Source organism: Pithys albifrons, chromosome 23 (genome assembly GCF_047495875.1).
Source record: "Pithys albifrons albifrons isolate INPA30051 chromosome 23, PitAlb_v1, whole genome shotgun sequence".
In the NCBI taxonomy this organism is placed as follows: domain Eukaryota; kingdom Metazoa; phylum Chordata; class Aves; order Passeriformes; family Thamnophilidae; genus Pithys; species Pithys albifrons.
Genome location: NC_092480.1, coordinates 1666823 through 1678157, shown reverse-complemented (window position 1 = coordinate 1678157; position 11335 = coordinate 1666823). Strand labels below are relative to the sequence as shown.

Here is an 11335-nt window from a genome sequence, read left to right as displayed (position 1 = left end):
GATCCTCAGGACTGTCCCAGCTCATCCCCTGGGCTGGATCCTCAGGACTGTCCCAGCTCATCCCTGGGCTGGATCCTCAGGACTGTCCCAGCTCATCCCCTGGGCTGGATCCTCAGGACTGTCCCAGTTGGTCCCCTGGGCTGGATCCTCAGGACTGTCCCAGCTCATCCCTGGGCTGGATCCTCAGGACTGTCCCAGCTCATCCCCAGGGCTGGATCCTCAGGACTGTCCCAGCTCATCCCTGGGCTGGATCCTCAGGACTGTCCCAGCTCTTCCCCAGGGCTGGATCCTCAGGACTGTCCCAGCTCTTCCCCTGGGCTGGATCCTCAGGACTGTCCCAGCTCATCCCCAGGGCTGGATCCTCAGGACTGTCCCAGCTCATCCCTGGGCTGGATCCTCAGGACTGTCCCAGCTCATCCCTGGGCTGGATCCTCAGGACTGTCCCAGCTCATCCCTGGGCTGGATCCTCAGGACTGTCCCAGCTCTTCCCCAGGGCTGGATCCTCAGGACTGTCCCAGCTTGTCCCCAGGGCTGGATCCTCAGGACTGTCCCAGCTCATCCCTGGGCTGGATCCTCAGGACTGTCCCAGCTCATCCCTGGGCTGGATCCTCAGGACTGTCCCAGCTCGTCCCCAGGGCTGGAGTGGCCCGTGGTGCAGCCCCACCGTGCCTGGCCCTCTGTGTACACCCTGTCACCATGGCCACCCAGCCAGGCTCCTGCAGGGGGGTTGGATGGTCCCTGGGACCTGCTGGTGGCCCTGGCCATGGGTGGCTTTGTTGCAAGGGAGGTTTCCATGGGCTGAGTCAACACGGGACACAAACACATGTTCCCGTCCCTCTCCTGAGGACAACCAGCTCCAGGAGAGGGTGACCTGGGCTGTGGTGTCCCTTGGGACAGCCCAGAGTGTCCCTCTGGGCTCACAGCTGGGTCCTGGGGCTTCAGCCTGGGTTTATCCACACCAGGAGTCCCCCAATGAGGTAAAGAGCTCAAAGGGATGAACATCTGGTGCTCCTGGCACTGGGGAGCACAGGCTGAACCTCTTCACCCAGTTGTGACCTTCACCCAGTTGTGACCTTCACCCAATTGTGTCCTTCTTCACCCAATTGTGTCCTTCTTCACCCAATTGTGTCCTTCTTCACCCAGTTGTGACCTTCACCCAATTGTGTCCTTCTTTACCCAATTGTGTCCTTCTTCACCCAATTGTGTCCTTCTTCACCTCCCTCCCTGTTTTTTGGGGTCTCCCCAGCCATTTCTGTTTGCTTGCCCTTGACCTGCTCAGCTCAATGCATTGAACATTCCTCTCCCTCCCTCCCTCTGAAAATCGTGGCATGGAAATAGGGAGGAAGAAAGAACAGACATCAACACTTGATATTATCAGCAGAAAAAACTGACAGGGCTATTACAATAACTCTTGGACTCCATAAAACCAGCCCAGGGAGCTTTGCAGTCCTTGTTATTCAATTTTAAAACATCCTAGACCCACACCAGTCTTTCTGTTTTATTTTCTTTTTTAAAGTTTATTTTATTGCTTAAGTCACTCAAGACTGATGATCTCAAATTAAATTTAATTAGCAATATGTGGTACTCAAACACTTAAAAAATTTGTGGCTTTGATTGGAATCAGCTTCTGGTTTGTTCCAGTCAAAAATAATTCTCTGCATAGAGATTTAAGCAAAGATTTGAGCTTGTAACATCCAGATATGAGGTTTGTTCTGCCCTCTGACTTAATGTCGTAGTCACCAAGTAGGTGCTGTGTTCATGGGGTGTTTCTGAGTGTGATCAGGACAGAAAAACAAATTCAATCAGCTTTTCTCTAAGAAAATTGTCACCTGGGATGTTTTTCCATATGGGAGTCACTCAGAATTACTGATTTTTAGAGCAAGAATTCTGAGCTGCAGCTTCTCACCTGCAGGAACTGCCTTCCATCCATCCATCCATCCATCCATCCATCCATCCATCCATCCATCCATCCATCCATCCATCCATCCATCCCTCACCCCCAGGAATCAAAGGGCTGCAGAGGGAACGTTGCCACGAGTGAGCTGCTCTTGGTTTCCTTATTCCCATCTACTCAATCCTTCAAAGCAAGAAAACTGCAAAAGCTTCTGCAGGGCTGAGTCCTGCCAGGGGGTGTTTGGGGAACAGTGTTTGCTCCTGGCCTGCAGTTACTGGAGGAACTGGGGCTGAGCCTTTCCCTCCCCAGCTCATGTCTAGGCTTGCCTGGTGACCCAGGAGACCAAGCATTTAATCTGGCCTGGAATTCTTGGGCTGGGTGAAGGGCCTGATCTGAATCCCACTGAAGCCTTTGGACAGATTTCCACTCATTTCAGGGAGCTCTGGATCAGTCCCATGAATGTCCAGGCTCTGATACACTGGGTTTCCTAATAAGGATTAAAACCCAACAGCATCACTTAACAAAAGGCACAAAGATCTCCTCATTTATCCCATTTATCCTGTCAGTCACAGCACTGGGATATCCAGCCTGGGTTTGGCTAAATCTGCTGGGATGTTCCTTCTCTTTGGGAGCACAAACCCCCAACAGCATCACTTAATAAAGGCACAGATATCTCCTCATTTATCCCATTTATCCTGCCAGTCACAGCACTGGGATATCCAGCCTGGGTTTGGCTAAATCTGCTGGGATGTTCCTCCTCTTTGGGAGCACAAACCCCCAACAGCATCACTTAATAAAGGCACAGATATCTCCTCATTTATCCCATTTATCCTGCCAGCCAGAACACTGGGATATCCAGCCTGGGTTTGGCTAAATCTGCTGGGATGCTCCTCCTCTTTGGGAGCAGTTTGTTGGCTGTTGTTTAGCAGATCTCACACTGTGCAAGTTTTTGTTTGGTGATTTTCTTTCTTAGCTGTTTTTACCCAAATAGGACACCCAGGGCCATGTTTCCTTCAGGTCAGTGACAAGTGTGAAGGATTTGAGTTCGATGAATCCACCTAATTAAACCAGCCAGGTTTTCTTGCCCCTGGAATGGGAAGCCAGAAACACTCTCTGCTGCTCTGCTTTCTGTGCCACTAACAGCAAAATAACCCCCCAACTTGATGTTAAAACCCCCCCAGGTTAAAAGTTCTCAGGACTTTCCTTCTGTATCGATGACAACCTGAATAATTAGAGCCAAGTGGATGAAGTGCCAAGAGCTTCGCTTACATTTCCCCCTCTTTGTGGTTGCAAATGTGCAAAGTTTGACCCCAGTTTTGCCTCCAGCACCCAAAAAATGCCCCCTCCCTCCTGCCTGCCTGCAAGGCTGTCACCTGAGTCACCTGGGGAAGGTTTGTTTGCTGCTGAGCTGCCTTCAGGTGTGAGCCATGGGAACAAGGAGCCCAACAGAAGAGCTGCTGGAGGGATTCAGGGTGCTCTTTGTGGAATCCACTCCCTTCACTCCTCTGGCACAGAATTTCCCAACTCCCAGGGCCTGCCTGAACATGTTGGAGAAAGGAGGAAGGCAGGAGATGCTTCAAAGCCTCATCCACTGTTGTGTCTCACTGATCCAAACCAGCATTTACTGAGGCAAGAACAGTGACTGGGCAATTCCTGAGACTGAACTGGGTGAGGGTCAGACCCACAAGGAAATCATGATCCAGTTATTCCCTCCAGGGCAGGGGAGGGACTCCCTGCACTGCTTTGCAGTGAGAATGTTATTTTAAACTGGATAGCTCAAGAATAAAAGGAAAACAAGGTTTGTAGGAAGAGATCACATATTTCATTCGATTGTAATCTGATACTGAGAAAAAATGACATGAGGTCACAGAAATCAGAGACAGCAGCAACTTCCTAAGCTTTGGCAGGAAAACCAGCATCATCCCTAGAGGAGACACCATCTGTGTGCCTGGGACTGTGCATGAAGCCCTGAGTGGACTAAACAGACTGAGAAGAACTTCACAAATTACAATCATGTGCATTATCCATCATTTGTAGGTGGCAAATCTTGCTCTTTGGTGTTTCCCTGGACATCAGTTTTGCCAGTGCAGTTAAACCCCCTCAGATCTGTGGTAGTTGCCTCCAGTTTTTAAAAAAACATCCACTTCTCTCTACGCTGCAGCAAAATCTTTGTGATCATGAGGCTCCAGTCCCTGGAGAACTCTTATTTCTGTTGTTCTGACGTGTCACCACGAAGCAGATTTTTGAAAAGCACAGAGCCCCTGTGGCTGCAAACGTGGCCTGCAGGGCTTGCAGGGGAACCCACTCAGATCAGAAAACAACCCAGCACTTTTAAAGCAAGTTTAATCTCCAGAATAAACCTCGGGCTCAGCCCAACGTGCCTGCTCAGGAATGCTCTTGTGCTGCCCAGAGCTAATTCTGGTGAGCTGCAGACAGAGAGCAGAGAGCACAAACCTCCCCAGGCTGCCTGGAAAGAGGCTGAAAAATGTGCTGTGCAGACTCTCCCAGCAGTGGTTTCCTGTTGTCCTACAAAAAGCACCGTTATTCCCTTGTTCTCCATGGGAAAGGGAAGGGATGACTCAGGGTTTGTGTGACATCCCAAGCAGCAGGAGCAGAGCACAGAGAGGGAACTGCTGTGGGCACAGCCCTGGGGGTTCTGTGCCAGCCCCAGCCCTGGCACTGCTGAGAGTTCTTCCTAAAGGCTCATCACCCACCCCAGACTTGATTTCTGGAGTGGTCCCCATTTGTTAAGGGGGTATTTTGATATGGGAGAAAAAGGGAGAGAAGACATATGGATTTTTTTCATCATGTCTTATTTATATCTTATCATGTATTATTTATATGTTATTACATTGTTTCATATACCAGTACACAGTATTTTATTATCTATTGCTGTTTCAATACTCATTCCTTAAAACCAGAAGTTCTACTAAAACCCTTGGTGAGTCTTTTCAGTCTTTTGTGATGCAGAAAGAATCTAAAGAGCAAAGGACTGTGAGAGTGGAGAGAAAGGAAGCCCAGAAAGAGCCAGAAATGCAAAGTTTAAGGCACATTTTTAAAATCTGGGCCCTTCAGCCAATTTGTGCCTTCACACTCTGTGTTTCCTGTCCCTGTTTTGTAGCACAATCCACTCCCAGGACTGAAACTTGGCTGCCACTTCCACAGCCCCATTAGAGCCAGTTTAAACACTCAGCTCTTTCTGCCTTCATTTAACTCTTGTCTTGGCAGTTCCTTTTTTTCTGCCACTGGAGACACAACTCCCTGAGACAGCAAAAGGGAGAAGCAGCTCCTCAGCTGCTCTCTGGCTGTGCCCAGGCAATTCTTGCTCAAAGTTTTAAACCAGGAGCACAACTCCCACCTTTGAGGAGCTGCTCCCAAACAGAGCCATTCCCACTCTGCATGGGACACCTCAAAACTGAAATAAATCATCATCTGTTCATAGAGATCCCCAGGAACATGAATGGAATGAGAGTCCTGCAATGGTCTAGATAGAGATCCCCAGGAACATGAATGGAATGAGAGCCCTGCAATGGTCCTGGATAGAGATCCCCAGGAACATGAATGGAATGAGAGTCCTGCAATGGTCCTGGATAGAGATCCCCAGGAACATGAATGGAATGAGAGCTACAGAGTCCTGCAATGGTCCTGGATAGAGATCCTCAGGAACATGAATGGAATGAGAGCCACAGAGTCCTGCAATGGTCCTGGATAGAGATCCTCAGGAACATGAATGGAATGAGAGCCACAGAGTCCTGCAATGGTCCTGGATAGAGATCCCCAGGAACATGAATGGAATGAGAGCTACAGAGTCCTGCAATGGTCTAGATAGAGATCCCCAGGAACATGAATGGAATGAGAGCCACAGAGTCCTGCAATGGTCTAGATAGAGATCCCCAGGAACATGAATGGAATGAGAGTCCTGCAATGGTCCTGGATAGAGATCCCCAGGAACATGAATGGAATGAGAGACCTACAATGGTCTAAATAAAGACCACCAGATGTGAGGCTTTCCTGTGGCAAGGGGTTGTGTTCAGCCTGCCAGGGTCAGCCAAGCACCATCCTAATAATCCATTAATAAACCTGGTAGTGGATGTTTCTCTTCACCATTTCAGAGGCATTGATGAGACAGACTGAGGGACACACCAGAACTCAGCCCTGAACCGATGAAACACCCCCTGAAAGAAGGAGCTGGTGTTGGAATAAAGCCAAGGAGATCTAAATACCCTTGAGACCAGTTTAGTTAATCTGCTGCCACACACCTGAGTGTCCTGCACACCTGAGAGCTGTTACAGATCCCCCCAGAGCCACCTGATTTCCTGCTCTATATAAACACTAAGAAAAGCAGAGCAGGGTAAGAGAGGATTTGGGGGCTGAGGGTTCTTGTTTCTGTCTAACTGGCATGGGATTTATATGGTGTTTTAGGTGTTTTCTTGGGGCCTCTTTGCAGCTGGTCATCAAGTGCATCTTGAGTTTTCATCCTGAGTGTTCCCTCTCTCTGCTCTGAGAAGGTGAAGTTTTTGGTCTTCTTTGCATTTAAAACAACTCTGTAATTAATTCTAAGTTTTGCTTGTTGTTGATTTTAGTCTCATGTGTGATATATATAATTAGTTCTACTGTATTTTAAGCTCATTTTTATGTAGCCTGTTAACTTGCTTAGTGCAAGTGCCTTCTAATAATGCCTCAAATTGGTTTTAATTCCCAAAGCTGAATTTATCTGGTGTTTGGCAGTCAGGCTTTCTAGGCTTGTCGTTCCTGGCTAGTGCAGGGTTTTCCTTAGCACCTTAATGTTATTAAATCTCTCTAGTTCAGTGTCTCACTTGTCCTGATGACTCTCCCCCAGCCAAAGCACCTCTTGTGCTGCAATTCAAGATGAAAGATGAAATTGCTGCTGCTGTCTTTTTCATCACAAAGCTGGTGAAGAAGGAAGACAAGCTGAGCAAGCAGAAAATAGAGAAGTTTGCAGCCAGCCTGACCATCATCCTGTTTGAGAAGTACAAGAATCACTGGTATGTGGGCAGCCCATCCAAAGGCCAAGCCTACAGGTGAGGAAGAGAAGGGGAAACAGAGACTTTGTGGGGCAGAGAAGAAGCAGGGGGTGCCCTGTCAGTGCCTGGAGGCCTGAAATTGGAAATAAATGGTACAAAATGAAAAGGAACCACTTGCTGAGCCCTGAAGTTTAAGGGAAAACTGTTGTTAAGGGGTGAAGATGCACCAATTTTTCACAGAGACTGGGGTGGAAGCCTCAAGACAACATGAACCAAGTGCCTTAAGTAGCCCCTGATCCTTGGGTGCAGAACTCAAGTGGCTTTGAAGTGACTTTAGCTACTGTTCTGATTTAATTCTTATATATTACCCATGAAATTTAAATTTAATTACTTAAAACCAAGCCTTGTTTGAGTTCATAAATCAGCTTGTTGGGCTGAACTGCTGGTTGGGGCTCTCAGTGAGAACTTGTATCTCCAGGCCAAATGTGGGGAGAAAATCAACAATGATTTTGGGTGTCCCACCTCAACTCCCCCTGCACTTTGCCCTCCCCCAGGTGCATAAGGATAAACCAATACCTGCCCAGGGACCCCCTGCTGGAACGAGCCTGTGTGGAGAGTGAAGTGAACTTCAACATGCTTGGCTTGCCCCAAGAGATGACACTGTGGGTGGACCCCTTCGAGGTGAGCTGCAGGTGAGTGAGAAGGGCTGTTGTCTGAGCCCCTTACCCTGAATATCTGAGGCTCTGGTGGCACTCAGAGCTGCCCCCACTGCTTGGGCAGAGCAGCATCACCCCCTGCTGTTGCTTCCAGGTATGGGGAGAAGAACCAGCCCTTCACCATCGTGCGCTTCGATGGGAGGGAGAACCCTGAGCTGCCCCAGCTCATCAGCTATGCCGTGGAGAGAGCAGCCCTGGACTCCCAGTCTGGCTCCTCCTCGGATGAGGAGACCTTCCACAGGGAGCCCAGGGCCATCCCCACTGTCAGCAACCCCAACAGTGTGTACCAGGTGAGGGATGTGCAGCTGCTGCTCTGCCTGGGGAAAAGGAGGTTGGGGGGAACCTTCTCGCTCTCAAAAGGAGCTTATATGGAGGTAACAACCACCAGGATGAGAGGAGATGGCCTCAAGTTGCTCCAGGGAGGTTTGGGTTGGATCTGGGGTGAATCTCTTCCCCCCAGGCTGCTCAGGGTGGTGGGGGAGTCACAATGCCTGGAGGGATTTAAGATGTGTCCATGTGGAGCTTGGGATGTGGTTTAGGGGTGGGCTTAGGGGGATGACTTTAGGGGATTTTCCAGCCTGAGTGACTCTGGGAGTGGGATGGAGCTTTCTGTAGGAGGTGGGATGTGCTCCCTGGGAATGAGCAGACTGTGACCCTGCTCTGCCCCAAACCCCCTCTGACACCACCTCCTTTCTTGCTCTCAGTTCAGTGACTACTACAAGGCCCCCCTGCAGTCCTGGTCCCAGCACCTCTACAGGAACCCCTACCTGGCTGAGGGCTCCTACTATGGCCAGCACAGGGGCTTCAAGTTCTACAGGCCCCCAGCCACCTTCTCGGGGCCACGAGTGGACAGGTACCACTGGGTCAACACCAAGCGGTAGCTGTGCCAGCTGTGGGGCAGCTTTTGGAGGGGAGGAAGGGCTGGCACTGCCAGGCTTGCTAAAGCTCAGAGCACTCACTGTCTCTAAGCCCTGCCTCTTCTTCTGAAAGGTTTTTGAAGGGTGTTTTTAGCTGTGTTTTTAAATGTTTCTATTTATGCTAACTTAAAATGGAAAATCCATGTGAGGTTCCTTTTCTGAGTCGAAAAGGAAATGTAAATATCAATAAATTTACTTTTGGTTTTTTTATGAAATCCATCTGAGCTGCTCCTGGGGCCCTGAGGGGAGTTCACAAACTTTTGGGTGGAAACAATAAGCAAGTCAAGGAAGAAAAGGGAAAAAAAATCCCAACAAATAAATCCCCCCAGTTGCTCTGAAGGATAATTTGCTTCCTTCTGGCAAAGGCCCAGGGGCAGCAGAGCTGTCAGCAAAGATCTGAAGAGCACAAGCAGAAGTGTTGAGGGTGTTCAGTGACTCCTGAAGTGATTTGAGTTGTCCTCTGCTGGTGCCAACTCTTGTGCTGGGGGGTGAAGGGGAGGCTCTTGAATGACTCTGTTCTTCCCTCACTTGCTTTGTAGCTGCACCAGAGGCCGTGGGGATGTTTGACTGATCAGCAACCACTGACTGTTTCCTGTGTTTCAGGGTTTGACTCTTGAATTTGGGAGGAGGAGAGACTGTCTCCCCAGGCTTAAGAGCAGAGCTGTGCTTGGCCAGTGCAGGACCTGCCTTCCTGTAGGGGAGAGAGCTGAAAGGTGCTGACTCCAGGACAAGTCAAGGTTTTCTGGGCTGGACAAGTTGCTTTCAGTGGTGGAAAACATTATTTCTTGCTCTGGGTGTGTAATTGTGTTGATGCAGTCACTTGGGTTAACTCTGCCTGTAGCTGTTGCTGTGTCACAAAGTCAGAAAAGTGTAACTGTCACCTGAACTTCTCACTGTGTTGTAGATGATACATTAGTTAAAAACAAAATAATGCATTTAACACTAAGCAGAAATGAGTGATTCTGTATTTTGCTTCTATTCCTGGAAACTGAGTCTGAGCTTCTGCAATGATATTTCTTTTCACCACTTGGACATGGCCAGAACTGTCACAACTTGGGCCAAAGTCCTGTCACTTCAATTCCTGCTTTCCCTCCTGAGCCTTTAGGCTGGAGAGCAAAAATACTCCCCAGGAGATTTACCTTGGCCTAAAGCCTGATAATAAAAGCAGAGAAACCCAAAGCAGAACCAAACCACCACAGTTTGGGTGCACTACAACTTTCTCCCCAGGGCTATTTCCTCCTCTAAGGCATTGATTTGTTTTACCAAACAGTCCTTCTCCAAAGTGGTGATCTCAAGGTAGTAACAGAGCAGGTCTTCGTTGCCTTGGCTGGTTAAGAACTGGTGCTCCTCCTCTGTGATTTGCACCAGCTCCTCAGTTAACAAATCCACCTTATCCTCCAGCTCTGAGGGGGAGGAGGAAGTGCAGGTTTCCTCTTCAGAGCTAAAAAACATGGAAAGGAATGTTTGAAATGAGAAGAAATGCCACTGTTAAAGTTCTTATTCAGGAGGCAAAGCAGAAGGACAAATTTCACCACACAAGACAGTGAAATAAGTAACAGCTCCTGGCCAATCATTCTTACTGTGCCCTCCAGGCCAAGCTGTCCTTTCCATTGCCCAGGGAAAGAAGGAGGTGCTTTCTCTTCTTCCCAAACCACTTGTCATTTGGTGATTCCTCAAACTTCTTGTGGAGCAGGAGGTTCTTCTCCATGTGTTATGGGACAAGCAGAGAAGTGGGGAAAGCAGATAATTGCAAGTTTTAATTTTACAGGCTCTTCCTGTTTTCATGGTATTGCCTTTTATGTGACTTAAGGACTTGCACGAAGGTAAATGATTTATTTTAACCTCCCTGCTTTAAGCAGAGCCAGCCAGAGCCTGTGTCCAATGGGCTGGGAATGTCCCCAAGGAGGGAGGATCCACAACCTCTCTGGACAACCTTTCCCACTGTGTTCAGAGTGGATTTCCTGTGTTTTAGTTTATCAGTTGTAGGCACAGGTCAGGTGTCCAGAAAACACTTTAAATGGCCATTTTTGTACAAAGTAACAAAGTCTAAGGTTGGTGAACTTTGATACCTTCTCAAAGGCCTCCATGTCTGTGGGGCTTTTCACTTTCACCTCAAACAGTTGGGAGAGGAGATCTGTGTCCTCCTCGGAGAAAGGTTCCTCCTTTAGCAACACCTGCCTTATCCCCTGGGATCTGTCACCCTGGGGAGCTGCTGAGAGCTGGAGCCTGAGGGAGAACATCTCACTGAGACAGGCCTTGAGTGCCTAGAGGGGAAAACACCAAACATGACTCTTGGAGAGGCTTTGAAAACCTGTTCCATCACCTCGAGGTGTTGGGGAAGTTGCTTTTTTCTTTCCCAGTGAATCTTTGTGACTGGACTATGGACATGAGAACTTTCCTTGTTGGGTTCTCCCCTTTGGTGCCCAGTGATGGTGGGAACACAGTTTGGGTGGGTTTTCTTCCCTCAGCTGCCAGAGGAACAGCAAGGCTGTTCTGGGGAGGGCTGGCTGTGTGTGGGCAGGATGGTCAGACATGATGGGGTGGGTTTTGCTGCTGCCTCAGAGGCTTCACCCGAGGCGGGGGCACCTTCAGGTGCTGGGACTGTCTCCCCCCGAGGCGGGGGCGCCTTCGGGTGCTGGGACTGTCTCCCCCCGAGGCGGGGGCGCCTTCGGGTGCTGGGACTGTCTCCCCCCGAGGCGGGGGCGCCTTCGGGTGCTGGGACTGTCTCCCCCCGAGGCGGGGGCGCCTTCGGGTGCTGGGACTGTCTCCCCCCGAGGCGGGGGCGCCTTCGGGTGCTGGGACTGTCTCCCCCCGAGGCGGGGG

At 49.6% G+C, this 11335-nt stretch overlaps 1 protein-coding gene across 2 annotated transcripts; it reads left to right on the top strand.

Moving 5' to 3' along the window:
- The first annotated feature begins 2456 nt into the window (after positions 1-2456).
- BTG4 (BTG anti-proliferation factor 4) lies at positions 2457-8476 on the top strand. 2 transcript variants are annotated; one of them, XM_071576304.1, is made up of 5 exons: positions 2457-2480; positions 6764-6936; positions 7434-7571; positions 7690-7885; positions 8300-8476. In XM_071576304.1, the coding sequence occupies exons 2-5, from the start codon at positions 6764-6766 to the stop codon at positions 8474-8476; spliced, it is 684 nt and encodes a 227-aa protein (XP_071432405.1). In that variant the 5' UTR covers positions 2457-2480. The 2 variants fall into 2 exon arrangements, with proteins under 2 accessions (XP_071432405.1, XP_071432404.1); XM_071576303.1 differs by lacking the exon at positions 2457-2480.
- Positions 8477-11335: the final 2859 nt, after the last annotated feature.